Here is a 21932-nt window from a genome sequence, read left to right as displayed (position 1 = left end):
TTTAGTTTTCAGTGGACACAACATCTTTGTTTGTATGTGGTGCTGAGGATCGAACCCGGGCCGCACGCATGCCAGGCAAGTGCGCTACCGCTTGAGCCACATCCCCAGCCCGATCTTGGTAATATTTACACAAAAGCATTCAGTTAGTGAAAATTAACCAAGCTGATCATCAATTTTCTGCATTATAGTATACTTTATTAAATATTTTTCTTTAAAAGATAGAAGAATGGATCAGGGTTGTGGCTCAGTGGTAGAGCACTTGCCTAGCATGTGTGAGGCACTGGGTTCAATCTCCGGCACCACATAAAAATAAAAACAAAAACAAATAAAATAAAGGTATTGTGTTCATCTACAACTAAAAAGAAAAAATTTTAAAAAAAGATAGAAGAAAAATAAGTTGGCTCCCTTCCCTCTTGCCAAAGTGAAAAAGAAATACTCTAGTTAGTATAAGAAAAAGTACTCAAAGAGATTGCATTTCATTTGACATTTATAAACAGTTGTATTCACTCATGAAATATTTATTAACTATTGAATAAACAGACAAAAAGTTCTGTTCTCATGAACTTTACATACTATATGCCATGAATTGAGTTATAAAAGGCACAAATTAAGGCTGGGGTTATATAACTCAGTGGTAGAGTACTTCTAGTATACAAGAGGCTCTGGGTCAGCAAATCACATTAGCCTCACAGTTTATTAACCTTCTTAATGCCAATAATCTGATTATTATTCATAGAAATATTGTATATTAGATACTCTCAATGTCGGTAATTGCTTTCTTGAAAACTTAGCAATTTTTTAAAATCATATTCAGCTGTATAAGCATATTTCTGAGCTGACATGAAAGCAAAGAATTTGCAGCTCCTAAAGACAAAGACAAAATATGGGAATACTAAATACTGAATGAGCTCTTTCATCAAGATTTTCTGCCAAACCTTAGAAACCTTGAACTTCTGGGTTTAATAGCTACAAAGTGTGTGTGGCAGGAAGGGGTATGTTGCAGGAGATAAAAGTGGGATCTATCAGAAAATTGGAACCCACAAAAGTTATACACTAATATATGGTTGTAGAATAAAAACAAACTCCACTGTGTGGACAATAACAACAAATAAACTTTCCTGTCTTGATCCTGGGACTGGGTGAAAATAAAACTACTTTCAAAACTGTAACCACTAGCCAGCCCTATGTAGGTCTACAATTTGAATTAACACTACCTGTTATGACCTGGAAATACTCAAGTAAAGAGTTAGTTGCAACTCCTAAGCAAATTATAGATTTGATAAGGGACTTGTATCTAAAAAAAAAAAAAAAAAGGAAGAATCGTTACAACCCAACAATAAAAGACAAACCACTCTGTTAAAAATAGAAAAAAAAATTTTGTTTTGTACCAGGGATTGAGCCCAAGGCAACCTACCCCTGAGCCACATCCCCAGCAGTTTTTGTTGTTGTTGTTTATTTGCTGGGATTTTTTTATTTTTATTTTTGAGACAGGGTCTCCTTAAATGCCTCAGCTTCCTGAGCCTCTAGGATTACAAACTTACAGCACCACACCCAGCAGAAAAAGTGTGTGTGTGTGTGTGTGTGTGTGTGTGTAAAATAAATTTTTACATGTATTTTATATGTTTTACACACACACACACACACACACATATTTTTTTTTCCCTTTTTGGTACCAAGCATTGAACTCAGGGGCTATTAATTAACCACTGAGCCACATCCCATCCCCAGGCATTTTTTATATTTTATTTAAAGATAAGCAGGGTGTGGCGGCACACACCTGTAATCACAGCACTTTAGGAGGCTTGAGGAAGGAGGATGGCAAGTTCAAAGCCAGCCTCAGCAACTTATCAAGGCCTAAGCCACTTGGCAAGACCATGTCTCTAAATAAAATATAAAAAGGGCTTGGGACGTGGCTCAACGGTTAAACACTTCAGGTTCAATTCCTGCTACCAAAAAATAAAAATGAAAAAAAAAATAGAGACAGAGTCTCACTAAGTTGCTTAGAGCCTTGCTAAATGGCTGAGGCCAGCTTTGAACTCCTAATCTTCCTGCCTCAGTCTCCAGAGCCAAGCTGCTGGGATTACAGTGTGCCCAGCAGGAAAAGCATCTTAATAGACCTATTTTCAGGGGAGATATACAAATACAAAAATAAGCACATGAAAAGATGTTCAAGACAAATAGTCATCAGGGAAATGTAAATCAAAACAATGAGCCAGGCACAGTGGCCTGGAATCCCAGTGATTCAGGAGGTTGGGGAAGGAGGATTCAAACTTTAAGGCCAATTAAGCAAGGCCTAATTTAGCAAGCAATTTAGCAAGGCCTTGTCTCAGAATAAAAATAAAAAGGGCTAGGGATGTAACTCAGTAGTAAAGCAGCCCTAGTTTCAATCCCCAGGACTGAGAAAACAAAACACCAAAAAAATAAATAAATAACAGTGAAATATCATTCTATGCCCACTATATCAGAAAGTCACATAAATAACAAGTGTTGGTGAAGATGGGAAGAACTCAAAACCCTGTTATACATTGTTGATGGGAATGAAAAATCATTCAGCCACTATGCAAAACAGTGTGATGATTCCTTAAAAAGCTAAACAAAGGGGCTGGAGTTGTGGCTCAGGAATAGAGCACTCACCTAGCACGTTCAAGGCCCTGGGTTCAATACTCTGTACCACATAAAAATAAATAAATAAAATAAAGGTATTGTGTCTAACTACAACTAAAAAATCTTATTAAAAAAAGTTAGCTAGGGTTTTGGCTCAGCAGTAGAGCACTTGCCTAGCACATACAAGGTGCTGGGTTTAATCCTCAGCACCACATAAAAATAAATAAATAAATAAATTAATATAAATATGAAAATTTTAAAAATAAGTAAATAAAAATTTAAACAGAAATACGATTTGATACAGTAATTTTGATTCTCTATATAAACCCAAAATAAGTGAAAATAGAAACTTGAACAGCTAGTCAGCCTTCTATCTCCCAGTTTCTACATCTGCAGATTCAACCAACTATGGATCAAAATATTCAAGTAAAAATAACAACTGCATCTGGGGCAGGGGGAAGAATACAAATTCACTGGATTAGACAAAAGGGAATGAAGGGAAGGGAGGGAGGACAGTAGAATGAATTGATCATAACTTTCTTTTTTTTTTTTTAAAGAGAGAGTGAGAGAGGGGAGAGAGAGAGAGAGAGAGAGAGAGAGAGAGAGAGAGAGAGGATTTTTAATATTTATTTTTTAGTTCTCGGTGGACACAACATCTTTGTTGGTATGTGGTGCTGAGGATCGAACCCGGGCCGCACGCATGCCAGGCGAGCGCGCTACCGCTTGAGCCACATCCCCAGCCCTGATCATAACTTTCCTATGTTCACATATGAATATATGACCAGCGAAACTCTACATCATGTACAACCACAATAGAATCCTATTAGAATAAGTTATATTCCATGTATATATGTCAAAATACACTCCACTCTACTATCATGTATATTTAAAAAGAATAAAAATACAAAATTAAAAAATTAAAAACTGTGTCTGTATTGAAAATGTACAAGCTTTTTGCTTGACTTTATTTCCTAAGTGATACAGTATAAGAAATATTTAAATAAAATTTACATTGCATTAGGTATTAAACATAGTCTAGAGGTTATTTAAAATACAGAGGAGGATATGCATTGGTTATCTGCAAATACTACATCATTTTATATAAGGGACTTGAACATCCATGGATTTTGGTATCCATGAGGGGTCTTAGAAACAATTCCCCACAAATACTAAGGGATAGTTTATTATTTAACATGCTTACTGCAGCATCATTCACAATAGCCAAAAGGTAAAAACAACCTAAATGCCCATCAAGAAACAAATGGATAAGCAAACACGTGGTATATGCATAGAAGAGAATGCTATTAAGCCATAAAAAGGAATATAGTTCCATTACATGCTATAACATGGATAAACTTTGAAGATATTATGCTAAGTGAAAGAAGTCAGACACAAAAGGATAATACCACATGATTCCTCTTATATGAGGTACTTAGAATAGGCAAACTCATAGAAACAGAAAGTAGACTAGAGGTTATCAGGAGCAAAGGAGTAGCAGGAATGGGAAGTTATTGCTTAATGCACAGAGTTTCTGTTTGAGGTATTAAAAATTTTTGGAAATAGTGGTAATGGCTGCATGACATTGTGAATGTAATTCATGCTGCTGAATTATACACAAAAATCTTTTTTTAAAATTTTTAGTTGTAGATGGACACAATACCTTTATTTTATTTATTTATATGTGGTGCTGAAGATGGAACCCAGAGCCTCTCACATGCAAGGCAATTGCTGTACCACTGAGCCACAACCCTAGCTCCCACAAAAATCATTAAAATAGAGAATTTTATGGGCTGGGGATATAGCTCAGTTGATAGGATGCTTGCCTTGCAAACACAAGGCCCTGGGTTTGATCCTCAGCACCACAAAAGGAAAAAAAAAGAACTAAAATAGTGAATTTTATGATATAAAAAAGCACAATAGATTTTTTTAAAAGAAGCACTAGATAGGCTACAACATGAAGCTTACAAACATTTTGCTAAGAAGCCACTCCCAAAAGACCACATATTATAAGATTCCATTTATATGAAATTTCAGAATAGGTGAATCTATAAAGACAGAAAATACATTAGAGATTTCTTAGAGCTAGGGGAAATTAGACATGAGGAGGATGATAATAAAAGGGTACGGGGTTTCTTCCTTGGGGCGGGGGGTACCAGGGAGTGAACCCAGGAGCACTTAACCACTGAGCCACAACCCCAAACCTTTATGTTTTTGTTTTTGGTTGTTTTGGTTTGTTTGTTTGTTTGTGGTGCTGAGTATTGAACTCAGAGCCTTGTGCATATAAGGCAAGCACTCTACCAACTGAGATATATCCCCAGCCCCTTATGTTTTATTTTTGAGACAGGGTGTCGCTAAGTTGCTTAGGGCCTGGCTAAGTTGCTGAGGCTGGCTTTGAACTTGCTATCCTCCTGTCTTAGCCTCCCAAACTGCTAGGATTACAGGCATGTGTCACCATATTTGGCTTGGGTTTTCTTTTTGAGATGATGAAAATATTCTAAAACTGAGTAGGCTAATGATTGCACTTACTGTGACTACATTAAAAACCAGTAAAACACTTGGGAATCAACTTAATGAAAGAGGTGAAAGACCTCTACAACGAAAACTACAGAACTCTAAAGAAAGAAATTAAAGACTTTAGAAGATGGAAAGATCTATCTTGCTCTTGGATAGGCAGAATTAATATTATCAAAATGGCCATACTATCAAAAGCACTATACAGATTTAATGCAATTCCAATAAAATCCCTATGACATTCCTCATACAAATAGAAAAAGCAGTCATGAAATTCATCTGGAAAAATAAGAGACCCAGAATAGCTAAAGCAATCCTTAGCAAAGAAGAGTAAAGCAGGTGTCATCACTATACCAGACCTTAAACTATACTACAGAGCAATAGTAACAAAAACAGCATGGTATTGGCACCCAAAAAGACTTTTGACTAATGGTACAGAACAGAGGACACAGAGACAAACCCAAATAACTTCAGTTATCTTATATTAGACAAAGGCGTCAAAAACATACATTGGAGAAAACATAGCCTCTTCAACAAATGATCTTGAAAAACTGGAAATCCATATGCAACAAAATGAAATTAAACCCCTATTCCTCACCATGCAAAAAACTCAACTCAAAGTGGATCAAAGACCTAGGAATTAAACCAGAGACACTGTACCTATTAGAAGAAAAAGTAGGCCCAAATCTTCATAATGTCAGATTAGGCCCAAACTTCCTTAATAAGACTCCTATAGTGCAAGAAATAAAATGAAGAATCAATAAATGGGATGGATCCAAACTAAAAAGCTTCTTCTCAGCAAAAGAAACAATCAGTGAGGTGAATAGAGAGACTACATTTTGGGAGCTAATTTTTATCACATGCACAACTGATAGAGCACTAATATCTAGGATATATAAAGAACTCAAAAATCTCAACACCTAAAACACAAATAACCTAATCAATAAATGGACCACGGGACTAAACAGACGCTTCTCAAAAGGTGATATACAATCAATCAACAAACATATGAAAAAATGTTCAACATCTCTAGCAATTAGAGAGATGCAAATCAAAGTACTCTAAGATTTCATCTCACTCCAGTCAGAATGGCAGCTATTAAGAAGACAAACAACAATAAGTGTTGGCAAGGATGTGGAGAAAAAATCACACTCATACATTGCTGGTGGGACTGCAAATTGGTGCAGCCAATATGGAAAGCAGTATGGAGAATACTTGGAATACTGGGAATGGAACCACCATTTTACCCAGCTAACCCACTCCTCCGTCTATATCCAAAGGACTTAAAAACAGCATACTACAGGGACACAGCTTCATCAATGTTTATAGCAGTACAATTCACAATAGTTAAACCAACCTAGATGCCATTCAGTAGACGAATAGATAAAGAAATTCCACACAATGGAATTTTATTCAGCATTAAAAGAGAATAAAATCATGGCATTTGCAGGTAAATGGATGGAGTTCAAGAATATAATGCTAAGTGAAGTTAGCCAGTCCCAAAAAAACAAACTGCCGGATGTTTCCTCTGATTTAAGGATGCTGATTCATAATGGGGTTGGGGGTCATTGGAGGATTAGATGAACTCTAAAAAAGGGCAAAGGGAGAGAAGGGAAGGGAGGGGAATGGGGGCAGGAAATATGGTGGAATGAGACGGACATCAATACCCTAAGCACATGTATGAAGACACAAATGGTGTGACTCTACTTTGTGCACAACCAGAGACATGAAATATTGTGCTCTATATGTGTAATATGAATTTTAATGCATTCTGCTGTCATATATAATAAACTAAAGAAAAAACAAGGAAAAAATAAAGACTTTTTTAGACAGAGCATTTATAATCAACAGATTTTCATTGAAATAATGGTCTACAGTATATTAAGTATACTGTTAAGACAAAAAAATTGCAAATGATCTCATATTAAAGGTCTAAGAGGGGCTGGGGTTGTGGCTCAGTGGTAGAGCACTTGCCTAGCATGTATAAAGTGCTGGGTTCAATCCTCAGCACCACATAAAAATAAATAATTTTTTTTTAAAAAAAAAAAGGTCTAAGATACAAAAAGCAAATGATGAGCAAAGACACTGGTAAATACGGCCAAGGTTGTGGCTCAGTGGTAGACCGTTTGCCTAGCATGCGTGAGGCACTAGGTTTGATCCCTGGCACCACATAAAAACAAATAAAATAAAAGTATTCTGTCCATCTATAATTAAAAAGCTTTCTTTTAAAATGATACTAGTAAATATGAAGGTAGGGCTGGGGCTATAGCTCAGTGGTAGAGCATTTGCCTACCATGTGTGAGGCACTGGGTTCGATCATCAGCATCACATAAAAATAAACAAAGGTACATCTACAACTAAAATAATATTTAAAAAATAAAAACATATGAAGGTAAATGAAAATAAACTCAATTGTAAAGATAATAATAATGTCTGCTTTATGTGCATACAGGAGGATGGAGAAGAAATACCAAACAATAACATATAACTTTGAGGGATGTGATCAGAGTTAAAGCACTCTAGGTTCCTTGAATTATACAAGATAAAGATACCAGTTATCCTTACACTTTAGGTAAGTATTCTAAAATTAGTACAAAAACACCAAAGAGCACAGATTATGTAAACCCAACAAAAATAAAGGGAAAACCACAATCATTCCAAAAGAAAGTAGACAAAAAGAAAAGAGATAGAGAAGAATTGGGGGAGAGTGGTTAGAAAACCTAAAATAAAATATTTGAGTTTATTTCTACCAAAGCAATAATCAATATTCAAGTAAAAAGAAATAAAATAAATAAAAATAAAAATCATCAAACAAGGGCACAGTGGTGCATGCCTGTAATCCCAGTAGTTGGGGAGGCTGAGGCAGGAGGATCTTGAGTTCAAGGACAGCCTCAGCAACTCAGCAAGGCCCTGTCTCTAAATAAAATATAAAAAGAGGGCTGGGGATGTGGCTCAGAGGTTAAGTGCCCCTGGGTTCAATCTCTAGAACCCACAAAAAAAAAAAGAAATAAAAAGAAAAAAAAGAGCAAAACTAAAATCCAGGGTCTGGAGTATATAGCTCAGCAGTAGAATGCTTGTCTAACATGCACAATGCCCTGGGTTAAATCCCCAGCACCACACACACACAGAGTTGTATGCAATTTTAAAAAGAGACATCTGAGATGTAAGGGTAGAAAAGGATTTTTTTTTTAAATCAAGACTGCAGCTGGGCTCAGTGGTGTATGCCTGTAATCCCATCTCCTTGTTTGGTTGAGATAGGAGAATCACAAGTTTGAGGCCAGCCTAGGCAACTTTGCAAGACCCTGTCTCAAAACAAAAAATAAACTGGGTACAGTGGCTCATGCCTGTAATCCCAGTGTTTTGGGAGGCTGAGACAGGAGGATTCCAAGTTCAAGGCCAGTCTCAGCAATTTAACAAGGCTCTAAGCAACTTAGCAAGAGACCCTGTCTTAAAATAAAAAATAAAATGGCTGGGGAATGTGGCTCAATGGCAAAGCATCTCTTGATTCAATCTCCAGTACCATAAACAAACAAACAAATAAATAATAAAAGGGTTCAATGGATAAAGAAAATGTGGTATATATACACAATGGAGTTTTACTCAGGGATAAAGAAAAATGAAATTATGACCTTTGCTGGTAAATAAAAGAAACTGAAGAACATTATGCTAAGTGAAATAATCCAGACCCAAAAAGTCAATGGGTCTGGATTATTTCACTTAGCATAATGTTCTTCTCTCATAACTGGGAGCTAGACCAAAATATGGATAAAGAAAGAAGAAAGGGTACATTTCATGAAAATAGAAGATCAGTGGAGTAGAGAAAGGGGATTGGGGGGCGGGAGGAGGGACAGGAAAAGAAACAGTGGAATGAATCTAACCAAACTTTCCTACATACATATGTGCATAGACCACAGTGAATTTGATATTATGTATATCCACAATACAGTAATTTTAAAAAACTATAAATAAATAGAAGATCAGTAGAGTATAGGAAAGGGAACAGGGGGAGGGAGGACAGCAGAGAAAGGGAAATACTGGAGACTGAATTGGAGTCAACTATATTTCATGCTTATATAAATATGTCAAAATGAACCCCAATATTATGTATAACTATAATGAACTTTAAAAAAAAGAACCACAAATTGAAAAAAAAAAAAAAACATGCCGAGGATGTAATTCAGCAGTAAAGTGCCTCTGGGTTCAATCCCCAGTATGTAAAAACAAATTTTAAAACATTAAAAAATGGAAATATAGACAGGTGCAGTGGTACACACCCATAATCGCAGAAGCTTTGGAGGCTGAGGCAGGAGGATCACAAGTTCAAGGCCAGCCTCAGCAACTTAGCAAGGCCCTGAGCAACTTAGCAAGACCCTGTCTCAAAATAAATAATAAAAAAGGGCTGGAGATTGTGGCTCAGGAGTTAAGCACCCCTGGGTTAAATTCCTGGTACCAAAAAAAAAAAAAAAAAGATGGAAATATACTAAGCAGCTACTAACCAAAATAAAGGCAGGGTAGCAATGCCAATATAAGACACACAATTGAACTAAGATGAAAAACATTTTAATAGCAAAGGGTTATTCCATGATATAAAGTTTGATTGAATTATGATTGTGGCCAGGTGTGATAGCACAAGCCTATAATCCCAGAAACTAAGGAGGTTGATGCAGGAGGATCACAGCCTCAGCCACATAGTGAGACGTTTTCTTAAAATAAAAAGGGCTGGGGATGTGACTCAGTGGTTAAGCACTGCTGGGTTCAAACCCTAGTACCAGAAAAAAAAAAAATATATATATATACATACATACACACATACACACACACATATATATATATATATATATATATATATACACATACATATATACATATATATACATACATATATATGTTCTCTATATATTTTTAGTGTATTATTAGGTATATGCACAATTATATATATACACACATATACATACATATACATACATATATGTGTGTGTGTATATATATATATATATATAATTGTGCATATATCTAATAATACACACAAAATATATACAGAACAAAAATTGAGAAAATTTTAAAGGAAGATTGACAAATCTGCCTTCATAGCTGATTTTCAACATACCTCTCAGTAATTGACGGATGGGCAGCAACAACAAAAAAATCCATAAGGATATAGAAAATATCTACTCTAATAACGTTCATTTCCTCACTGTACTTCAGCAAATCACCTGACAGTCTCTCAGAACCTTGCCATTACATTGAATCATTCCCTCCTGAAATCTTAAACTTCAGTGCTATAACTTATTATCAGTCCACTTTTTAATCTCAATGTTTCTTGAATGTCATCACGGCATCCTGAATCTAAGCTGTATGTGCTCCAGATCTACACTCTTTTGTCTTCACTTTCTTCCCTTTTCACTCCATGGTCCAGAAGTTTAATCACTCTCTTGTACCTTTGTCATAACTCTGGAGAAACCACTCGTTTGGGTATTTTTTCTTTTTTTTGTACTAAGGATTGAACCCAGAGCTTAACCTGTAAGCCACATTTCCAGTTTTTTTTTTTTTTTTTTTTTTTTTTTTTTTTTTATTTTGAGATAGGGTCTCACTAAATTATTTAGGGCCTCACTAAGTTGCCAAGGCTGGCCTTGAACTTGTGATCCTCCTGCCTCACTGAGATTACAGACATGTACCACCCCACCTGTCCCTCTTGCATATTTGTAAGGTCCCAAATTCATGTTCTCTAATTTCATCTGGACCTTCCAAACTGTCTATAGTCAACTTTCATTCTCATTTCCATAAACAGCTCTAGTCAGCCTCTATCTGCAGCCTCTATCTTACATCAGCAGATTCAACCAACTACAGATAAAAAATACTTAGAAAAAAATGGGTTTGTACTGAACATGTTTTTCTAGTCATCATTCCTTAAAATACACATCTTGAACTTTGCTTGAAATATTCCCATTATATCAAATATTTTTTCCTCTCATCAAATCCCAAATTCTATTCTACCTTCAAGGCCCAGCTCAAACACCTACATACTTTATGAAGTTTTTTGTAATCCCTCTGATTTACAGTGTTCTATTCCTTCTTGGAAGTACTATCCTCACACTACCATACATTGTCTTTGATAATTTCACCCTCAAGTTATTTAACCTCATATGCTTTCCTTAATTCCCCAATTAAACTTTAAATTCTTGGAGTACAGAAACTTTATGCTAAAGCCTGAATCTTCTACTTTTGCCTAGTACAATACAAGAACACAACAGAAACAACTTTTTTTTTTTTGGGGGGGGGGGGCATAGTACAGGGATTGATTCCAGGACCTTGTGAATGCTAAGCAAGCACTCTACCAGTGAGCTACAATCTCATCCCTTTGGCCCTTTTTTATTTTTGAGACAGGGTCCCACTAAGTTGTCCAAGTTGTCCTTGAACTTGCTATCCTCCTGCCCCAACCTCCCAAGTAGCTGGGATTACAAGAGCATACTACCATGCCTGGATGAAACATGATCTTTTTTTTTTTTTTTTTTTTTTTGGTGGTGGTGGGGATTGAACTCAGTGCTTCACACATGCTAGGCAAGCACTTTACCACTGAGCCACATCCCCGGCCCCCTGAAACATGAATTTTTAAAAATGAAATTAGTGAATGAATTCCTTTCTTATAGGAAAAATTCAGCTAGATGTGTCACTCACTACTAATGATCCTTGAAAGTCTTCCAGGTGGACAGTAGATTGATTTCTTAGAGCTATTAATGTTTTTAATGGGAATAATTATGTCATTTAATCATAATCAGTCCATTGGCAACTCATGAAAAGTAATCCTCTCCTTATCATTAATTGTGATGAAATTTTTGCAGTGTTAATCAAGAAAATGTAGAATAAGTGACCTAATGGAGTTTGCTTAAGTGGTTTAAGAGAGAAAAAAATGGTAATCACTGCTGTAGATCAGCAAAGAAACTGCAATGTGGAATCAACTCAATCTGTAATATTTTTATTTCCTTAAAAGATGATATAGACCAAATATGGCAATAATTAATCTGAGAGAAAGTGAAGTGCTGTTATGTTATTCTCTATAATTCCTGTATATTTGATATATTTTAAATAAATACAGAAAAACACATTGTAGCACCCTGAAGCATATATGGTGCATCAATTCACATCCATGTACTATTTGATTGATGCTAGACGCATCTAGTGATTACTTACCAGTGCATCATCTTGCAATGAAGCAAAAAAGAAGCCATAAAGCAAGTTAATTTGCTCCTTATTATCAATGAAGTCAAACATTGCAACCAGCCATCGATAAAAAAGTACCTATCGAGAGACAAAAAGCTTATCTTTAGAAAAATACAACTAACGGGCATAGAAGAGCTTAATTTCCCCCTCAGGGCTGTTTTAGACGCTTCTATCACAAAATACAATAATAGATTTTATTTCTCAGTAAAAATTTCTGTTCGAACAGAGTCCTCGTATCAAGCTATACTGTTCCAAAACTACAGGCTTTACACAAAAGACCACGTCCATTACTTCATAAGTGGCTCTTCCTTGCTAGCCCTTAAGTGGTTCTGAAGGACTTACCATCAAAGTGTTTAAAAAGATTACCTTGGTGCTACCAGAACACTTGCCAACACAGAGCCAGGAGACTGCCTTAACCACAGAATGTTCTGATATTAGAGTTGCTGGAATCAGGCACTTCAGTATCCGCGTATTTATAGCATTCCCTGGACAACAAACTTGAAATTAAACTATGTTTTAGTATCTCAGTTGTTTACTTACTATTATTCACTATTGGTCATACGAATAATACTTTACCTTGAAGACAATAAAAACCAACACACTATATAACATTTAGTACCTCTTATCATCATTATAAAACACTAGTAAAAACAAAATTGTACTTTCAGATCCTGAAATAAAATATGAAGCAAATTATTTGGCCCACATATTTCTATTTTAAAGGGGAGGATGAACACAAGGTTTTTTTTTTGAAGTGATGAAAATATTTGGGAATTACCCAGTGGTAACACTGAACTTTCAAATGCACAAATTTTATGGTATGTAAATTATATCTAAAAAAAGTCTTTAATCAGGGCTGGGGTTGTGGCTCAGTGGTAGAGCGCTTGCCTAGCATGCATGAGGCATGGGGTTCAATCCCCAGCATCCCATAAAATAAACAAAGTTAAAAATCCATTGGCAATTAAACTAAAAAATATTTTTAAAAAAGTCTTTAATCACAGGGAAATATCAATTTTTTCTTATTTTTAATGGCAAAATAGACTGGTTTCAGACTAGTAGACATGTTGCATGAGATGCTACAGTTAAGAATAAATAAATAAATTTGTAGCCTCCACTGCCCCATAAAACGGGGAAGGATAGCAGAATGAAACAGATCTTCTTGGAATTAGCTGGAGGTGATATTATTTTATCCTACTCTAATCTTTCCATCTTGCCTTCTGGTCTCCATGGTATTCTCTCATCTGGTAACAGAAATGATTACAGACACTGGCTTTGTATATTCTTTATTCTAACTTCTATGCAATAAGCTTCAATAATTAAAATATGTCACCAATTTCTACCCCATCACCCTGTGGAGAAGAAATAAAGCAGTGATGTCAAGTTAAAAAAAAAATCACAAGAATAAAAATCCCTGCTTTCCACTCTGAGGTTTCTTGTTTTTATATTTTTTTTCCTCTCCCACTCCTGTTCACTAACCTTTTTAAATTTTTAAAGAGTCTCACCATTAACACCTTACACATGTACCAAATCAAAGAAGGAACTCAATACTACCTTTATTTTTACTTCCAGTGACTTTTTAATTAATTTCTCAGGATCTAAAGTCCCTTTGCACCTAATTATAATGATATTTCTAGTATAATTGTCCCCTAAATATGCATCTAAATATGCATTTCAATTTCCCAAAAGAGCTATATATAAAGATCTAGTACAGATGGGGAGGTATCATAGAACTAACTAAAAGGGAAAAGGAATTAAGGAGGTCATATTCAACCTCGATAAATTCCAGCCCAACAAAAAAAATGAAAACAACAGAGAGGCAGAGTGTTTCACTTTAAATTGTTATGTACAAGTTTCCAGAGCCTGAGACATGCCTTTTGAAACACAATGGCATATAACATGAAAACTCCCTAACCATTAATATCACTAAAGATAATTCCAAAATAGAAAAAATGTACATTCTATACATCTTTTAATGGGATAAGTGAGTGGTAAAATTGATCTTGATAGACACTAATCAACATGGACTCCTGGAAAGGTATTAGAACCAAACAATTTGAAACTATTACCTACAAGAATAAAAGTCAGTTTTATTAGGTCTAACTTAATTTTCTAAGAAAACACACAGAACTAATCAGGTTAAAGAGGAAAAACAAATACTTGAGTCACAGATTGAATTTAGTTAGTACAGTGTTGTTACTTTAAAACACACACACACACACACACACACACACACACACACACACACACACATACACACACACTTGTAAATTGGATGCTCCAGTATACACAAAGAAAGCTAATACACAGGGTCCAGAAATACTTAGTATTAAAAGAATTCAGTATTGATGAATGTATTAGTTTTTTTTTTTTTAAGTAGGAAAAAAAGCATTAGCCATATAGTACAGTATAAGTGCAACAGGAGATCTAATTTCCCCAGTTTGGGCTCTGACATTAAGAAAGGGATTGTAGCTCAGTGGTAGAGCGCTTGCCTCGCATGCATGAGGCACTGAGTTCAATTTTTCAGCACCACATAAAAATACATAAGTAAAATAAAGATTTTGTGTCCATTTACAATTAAAAAAAAAACTTAGAAAAAAAAGAAAGTCTTGCCAGGTGCAGTGGCACATGCCTATAACCTCAGCAGCTTGAGAGGCTAAGGCAAGAAGATAGCAGTTCACAGCCAGCCTCAGCAAAAGCCAGGTGCTAAGTAACTCAGTGAGACCCTGTCTCTAAATAAAATACAAAATAGGGCTGGGGATGTGGCTCAGTGGTGGAGTGCCCCTGAGATCAACCCCCGGTACCAAAAGAAATAAAAAAGGAAAGTCTCTAATTATTCTAGGAATATTTCCTCCTCTTTAAAATGGGTATGTTTAGGGACTAAAATACCTTGCAATTCTGAATTTAGATGAGTGAAGGTTAAAAGAAATCTTTTCAAGTAAAAATAATATTGACCAGGTGTTATTTCTAAGAACCCCTCCTACCCAATCCACCAATCAATAACCTGAGAACAGAAAAAGAAACATTTACACAAAAGAAAAAGCATTTTGACTTTTAAGGTCACAGGCACTAGAATGAAAGCAGTGCAAATAGAAACTTGTCCTAGATAAGTAAACCTAAAAGCAATGAAATAGACTAAGTGATCTCTAAAATTCCTTGCAGAAACATTATTTAAAATATTTTCAAAAAATAAAATAAAATATTATCTATGCTTAATCAAAAAAAGAAAAAAAACTAAAAACGATTCCATGTTTGGTGACAAGATTCCACGTTTAATTTGTAAAGAGGTGATAATTGGTCATTTCAGCAATATGCAAACAGAAATTTTTGGCTCATAAAGTACTCTGAACACAAGAAAGGCTATTTTATAATCTTACCAGATTAATCTTAAGAGAATAGCAAAATAAAGAACTGCCACTGATTCCAATGAACAATCTAATTCAAAGTCTGAAAGGCAAAACCAATAGCAAACACATGACAAATGTATCCACTTGACATACCAAATTTGCCACTGAGTGCTGCATTTAATAGAATGTCAATTGCGTCTGGAGCTAACCCATTCTTCCAAGCCATATTCTCCACAGTTTTCAAGTGTTTTTCCAAGATTTTATCTTTACTTCGTGAAGTTTTAATAGGACCTTAAGAAAAGAATACTATTAAATAAGAAGCCCTTTAAATTTTTTTCGGTCCTTAACCCCAACAATTACAACTCGGCATGCACTAAAGGAATGACTTTACCAAAAAAAAAAAAAAAAAAAAAAATTCCCACCCTTGAAAGCCTTTAAAAGTCTAAAATATTTAACAGCAACAGTACTTTCAGTGAGAAAAACTGAATCATGTTCTGGCATCCTTGCTATAAATTAACTAAAAGCACTCAACTTAGACTATAGTCTCTTTAAACACTAGGACAATGGTTCTCAAAATTTACTATATATTGGAATCACCTAGGAAGCCTTTAAGAAGCCCTAATGCAGGTTGGGGATATAGATCAGTTGGTAAAGTGCTTCCCTCCCATGCATAAGGCCATGGGTTCAATCCCCAGTCCCACAAAAAATAAAAGAAGTCCTAATGCCAGGTTACATCTTACACCAATAAAATCAGAATGTCTAAGGGCTAGAGTTGTGGCTCAGTGGTAGAACACTTGCCTGGCATGTGTGAGGCCCTGGGTTTGATCCTCAGCAGTGCATATAAACAAAGTAAAAGATCCATTGACAACTAAAAAATATTTTTAAAAAATCAGAATGTCTAAGTGTAGATGCTAGGCATCAGTATATTTTAAATTTCTCAGGTGATCATGATGTACAGCAGTTTGGGAACCACTCCACTGGGAAAGATGTTTCATTATGTGTCCATAATAATACCTAGCACACTGATGTATAGTAAATGTTCAACAAATGTAAATAAACAAAAGCATAAATGAGAAAAAAAACATGTTTTCCTTTAAAAAAATCTTAAGAAAAAAATAAGTATTTTTATCAAAATAGGACTTTCATAAGGAAATGATCTGTCTTTACCTTTTTCAAAGTATTCCAATGTTATTTGCAGAGCATCTTCAGCTTGATCATCACCATGTTCACAATCTTCCACAGTGTTGTTTTGTTTCAAGATGCTCTTTGAGTTGCTTGGTTTTGCTTTCCAAGCTGAGAGTTTGGTCTGACAACTATTACTAACTTGTGAAGTTCTATTTTGTGCCTGGGAATTCTTGACTCTCTTTTGAGGTGACATTATTGCATATGTTCTATACAGAAACAAGTGTCAAGTTATCATTAGTCAGCCAAACAACACTTTTTTCCCCAAAAAGACAGGGGTCACATCTACCTATATTCCCACATTTAGTACTTAGTACCTGGCACATAAACGGTATTCAATAAATAAGTTGACAATAATCTAGAAAATAAAACCTACAGGTTAACTTTTTCAAAAAGCTTACCTTGATCTAAAGAGAAACTAACAACTGAAGAAGGTAACATTTATCAGCTGTGAAATTTAAGTGCCCTCTTAGAATGGCTATATCATATAAGCAAGTCCAAAACTAATAAACCTCATGTACTCTACTTTCTCCACTCCTATTTTCTGTATTCCTCCTTGATTTTGCTTTTAATCATTATGTTCCCTACTTTGTCAGTGCTCAGTTAAAACTGCATAGTTAAAAAGCCAAACTGGGAGGCAGACTAAACATTCTCAAGACAGAAACATTCTCCATTTATTAATGCATGTATTCAGTAAATAATTACTGAACACTGTCTATATGCCAAGCATAATTCTACCTACCAGGGATAAAACAATCAAGGTCACTACATTCATGAAACTTACACTGGAGTGAGAGGCTGGGGAAAATTAAGAATCAACCAATAACAAATAATAACGAATATACAGGGATGTGATAGAAATAGCATGGGGTGGGAATCTATTGAAATAAGTGTTCAGAGAAAACCCTTCTGAGGTTACCTTTAAGCTGATATTTGGGTGTCAAGAAACCTAACATGACCAATAAAAATTAAAAAAAAAAAAAGAAAGAAAGAAACCTACCATGTAAACCTCTAGTGAAAGAATAGTTTATACGGAGAGAAAAGGAAAACATACTAAGACCTTAAAGCAAGAAAGTGTTTTGTATGTTAATGAAACGGCAGCAACACCAGTATGGTGAGAGTGAACGAGGCAAAGGGTGGTGAGAGTCAGAAAGGCAGCCAGGGAGTATACTGGGTCTTGTAGGCCAGCGATAAGGAGTTTGGATTTTCCCACAGGGAGAGGAGGACGGAGGTGGTTAGAGGAGGGAGCGATATCCAATTTGTGTTTTAAGATCATTTTATCTGCAGTATGGAGACTAAAATGTTAGGGGTCAAAGAGCAGCAAGACCACTTAAAGGATCTTGGAGAAGTCCAGAAGATGATGGAAAAAGACTGGATTCAGTATATGTTGTGAAGGTAGATTGGACAGGCTGTGACAAAAGAATGAGATGTAAGAAAAAGAGGAAAACCAAGAATGAATTCTAAAATTTTGACTTCGAATAGGGAAAAGTAAGAGAATGATTGTAATGACACTCAATCTCACCTACCTAGAACAGATGCCAAAACAGTAGAGTAACAAATATGTCCAATCCAGTGGAACTGTCCAACTTGGAGTTGTTTCCTAGAGTCCTAAGAAAGAAAGCAGGGAAGCAGCTTCTGACCCCATGGAGTGAACCGTTCCAGTGCTTGCCAAGGATCACTCACTCTCACAACCTGCCAAAGCAGAGAGCCAAATTGTCAAAGTCAACACCCATTAGGCAAATTCCTGAGCTGGAAGAAAACTCTATCCCAGTTATCCTTCACAGCGCAGTACCGCCCTCAGAGGTTGAAATATTCCCCTCGCTCTCAGAGGTCCCATTTCCTACGGTGTTTAAAAGTTCCTCACCTGAAACACTCGTCAGCCCCCAAGCTCCGGAGTCTGAAAGCCGCCTTCTGGATTCAAAGGCGCGGGCCGCGCCCCGCGCATGCGCTTCCGCGGAGATCCGGCGGCGACTGGGCAGAGTGACGTGCTCTGCTGGAGCCTGATTGGTTGGAATGCAGCTCTATGGAGGGAGTCGGCGCGCGCAGACAATGACGCTGACCCAATTACCCAGAGCGGTTTGCCCCACCTACCTAAGCCGGGGGAGCGCAGCGAGTGGGCCATTGCTGCTGGAGTTAGCTCATTGGCTGGTGTTCTCACTTTTCTAATAATGTTCGCGTTCGTCATTTTGCGTAGAACCGGTAACTGGTGTCAAGATTGTTAAATTTAACATGATCGATTGTAGTGTTTATTTTGCCCAGATTGACCCCAAATATCAATTTGAATCTGTAGGAAAATGTGAAACCGCAAACTTCACTGTAAAGGCGGCTTCTCCCATGCTGAGATTTAAAGTTTTCAGGCGCTCTCCTCCTGAAGCTAGGGGGCTGAGAGGAAAAAACGACGTTCTGCCCTCCTTTTACCTAGGATAGGTATGGATAACCTCCTACGTTTTCTGGAAACTTGTATCCTAAACCAGATGTTGAACCACCTTCAAGGTTGCAGACTGTGGGCTGTAGCAAGTATATGCCTAACCTTGAAGAATCCATTGACCTTAAACTCGCTAAAATATTAACAATGGCTTAGTCTGAGACCTGATTTAATTTCTTTTTAAACTAGGAATAAGAGAACTATAAACCTGGTGTGGTGGTGCATAACGGTTAGGCCAGCAACTGGGGAAGCTAAGGCAGGAAAATGGCAAGTTTGAGTCCAGTCTCAGCAACTAAACCAGACCCTATCTTAAAAAAAAAAAAAAAAAAGACTAGAGCGATGGTCCACGCCTGTAGCCTGTACACCTAGCGACTGCTGAAGCTGAGGCAGGAGGATCAGAAGTTAGAGGCCAACCTGGGAAATTTAGCGGAAGCCCTGAGAAACTTAGGGACACCCAGTCTCAAAATAAAAAAATAAAGAGCTGGGGATATAGCTCAGTGGCAAAGCACCCCTAGGTTTGATCCCTGGTATGGAAAATAAATAGATGCTTTTTTTTTTTGAAGTCTGGGGTTGCCAGATGTGGTGGTGCACACCTGTAATCCTATGAACTAGGGAGCCTGAGGCAGGAGAATTGCAAGTTGAAGGCCAGCCTCAGCAATTTAATGAGACCCTGTCTCAAAATAAAAAATAAAGGAGGTTGGGGGTGTAACTTAGTGATTAAGTGCCCCTGGGTTTAATCCCCACTATCAAAAAAGGGGGTCTGGGGTTGTAGCCCAGTGGTAAAGTGCACCTGGATGCTGAGAGCCACAGCCAAGTTGGAATGGCCCCTGGCATTTTGCCAGAAGTAATGGTTGAGAGGCAGCTATTAAGATGATGATAATTAAGTTAAGCTGTCTATAATTGCTGTGACTGGATGATGCTGGATTGAAACTGGCTGTGTATGCAATTGTATACAGACCCCTGCTGTCCGCCTCAGGTGCCCCCTACTTTGGAGTTCTCCAGGGGATTCCTGGGGAGTTCTCATTGGTTGGTGAAGTTCTGGTGGAGGGAGTTCCAGTTGGTGTGTGGTGTGTCCCGGAGAAGGCCACTGCATGGGTGGCGTTTGGGGGAGTTTGGAAATAAAGTTTGTTCCTGCTTGAGTGGCTCCTGATTTGTGCCTAGCCAGACTTCGGCACCTGGGTTCAATCCCCAATGCCTTTATATAAATAAATAAATAAGCCAGTCATGGCACGCCTGCCTGTAATCAAAGCCAGCCTCAGCAACTTAGCTGAGGCCCTAAGCAACTCAGTGAGACTCTGTTTCTAAATAAAATATAAAAAGGGTTGAGGATATGGCTCAGTGGTTAAGTGCCCCTAGGTTCAATTCCTGGTACAAAAAATAAATAAATGAAAATTTTTTTTAAAACTAGAGGAAAGCTATAAATGTAATGGTACTCCCTGATTTGAGGCCAAAACATAATGTAGGTGGAAAATTTGCAATCTTAGAGAAAAATGAATAATCAAAGGTTAAGATAATGTATTTGAAATGACTACTTATGTCTGGGAGCGGTGGTGCATGCCTGTAATCCCATCGGTAGGGAGGCTGAGGCAGGAGATGGCAAGTTCAAAGCCAGCCTCAACAACAGCAAGGCACTAAGCAACTCACTGAGACCCTGTCTCTTAAATAAAATATAAAAAGGGCTGGGGATGGGGCTCAGTACTCAAGTGCCCTTGAGTTCAATCCCTGCCCCTCCATAAAAGGAAAAAAAGAAATGACTATTTACCACATCTTATTTTTATGTGGTTTTCAGAGTAGTTTGACAAACTCTTATTTAGTCATGCATGAAAATAGAGACTGTGCAATTTTTCTATGATAGCTACTCTTTAGTAAAACTGAAATTTTGTCATTTTTCATGCATTTAATCATTTCATAGCCTCAAATAAAGGTACATTGGAAGAGATTTTAAGATTTTGACACCTATTTATTTATTTGCAATATTGGGGATTGAATCCAGGGGTACTCTCCCACTAAGCTACATCCCAACCCTTTTTACTTTTTATTTTGAGGTAAAGTCTTGCTAAGTTACCCAGGCTACTTGAACTTTCAATCCTCCTGACTCATCCTCCTGAATCACTGGAATTACAGGTGTGCACCACCATGCCCAGCAACCTTTTTCCTTTTATTTTTTTAAGCCCATGAAACTTGTGCCCTAAGCAATGAAATAACTTGCCTAACATGACAAATTTTGGGCACTGCAAAACTTAGACCTCTCTATGGACATGTACATAGTGAGACAGTACTTCATATTTATTTAATAAACCTTCAATTTTCTCTGAAATAATTTACCTTCCCTAGGCATCAACTAATAAAGAATTCCCAAACCTGGAAATTGTATTGAGATCCTAACTACAACTTTCTGTCTTACATGCATTCAAAAAAAAAGTGAGGGACCAGGTACTTAGGAGGCTGAAGCAGGAGAATCCCAAGTTTGAAACCAGGTTGGGCAACTTAGCAAGATCCAGTCTGAAAATAAAATAGAAAAGGCTGGGGGTGTAACTCAGTAGTAGAGTGCTTGCCTAGCATGTGCAAGGCCCTGGGTTGAATCCCCAGTACTGCCAAAAAAAAAAAAAAAAAAAGTTGCGAGGGAACTTATAAGGAATTAGCAAACT

General features: G+C 36.8%; 1 protein-coding gene across 1 annotated transcript in view; it reads right to left on the bottom strand.

Moving 5' to 3' along the window:
- Positions 1 to 18437, bottom strand: part of Cenpi (centromere protein I) — an 80454-nt gene extending 62017 nt beyond the window's left edge. Inside the window, exons 1-5 of the mRNA XM_026410522.1 lie at positions 18386 to 18437; positions 16845 to 17068; positions 15831 to 15968; positions 12700 to 12818; positions 12304 to 12411 (exon numbers count right to left, since the gene is read on the bottom strand). Coding sequence (XP_026266307.1) covers positions 12304 to 12411; positions 12700 to 12818; positions 15831 to 15968; positions 16845 to 17055 — 576 coding nt within the window. The 5' untranslated portion in view covers positions 17056 to 17068; positions 18386 to 18437. The remainder of the gene's footprint in view (positions 1 to 12303; positions 12412 to 12699; positions 12819 to 15830; positions 15969 to 16844; positions 17069 to 18385) is intronic.
- Positions 18438 to 21932: the final 3495 nt, after the last annotated feature.

This window comes from Urocitellus parryii, chromosome X, assembly GCF_045843805.1.
Source record: "Urocitellus parryii isolate mUroPar1 chromosome X, mUroPar1.hap1, whole genome shotgun sequence".
Lineage (NCBI taxonomy): Eukaryota > Metazoa > Chordata > Mammalia > Rodentia > Sciuridae > Urocitellus > Urocitellus parryii.
This window is presented reverse-complemented; position numbering and strand designations above follow the sequence as displayed.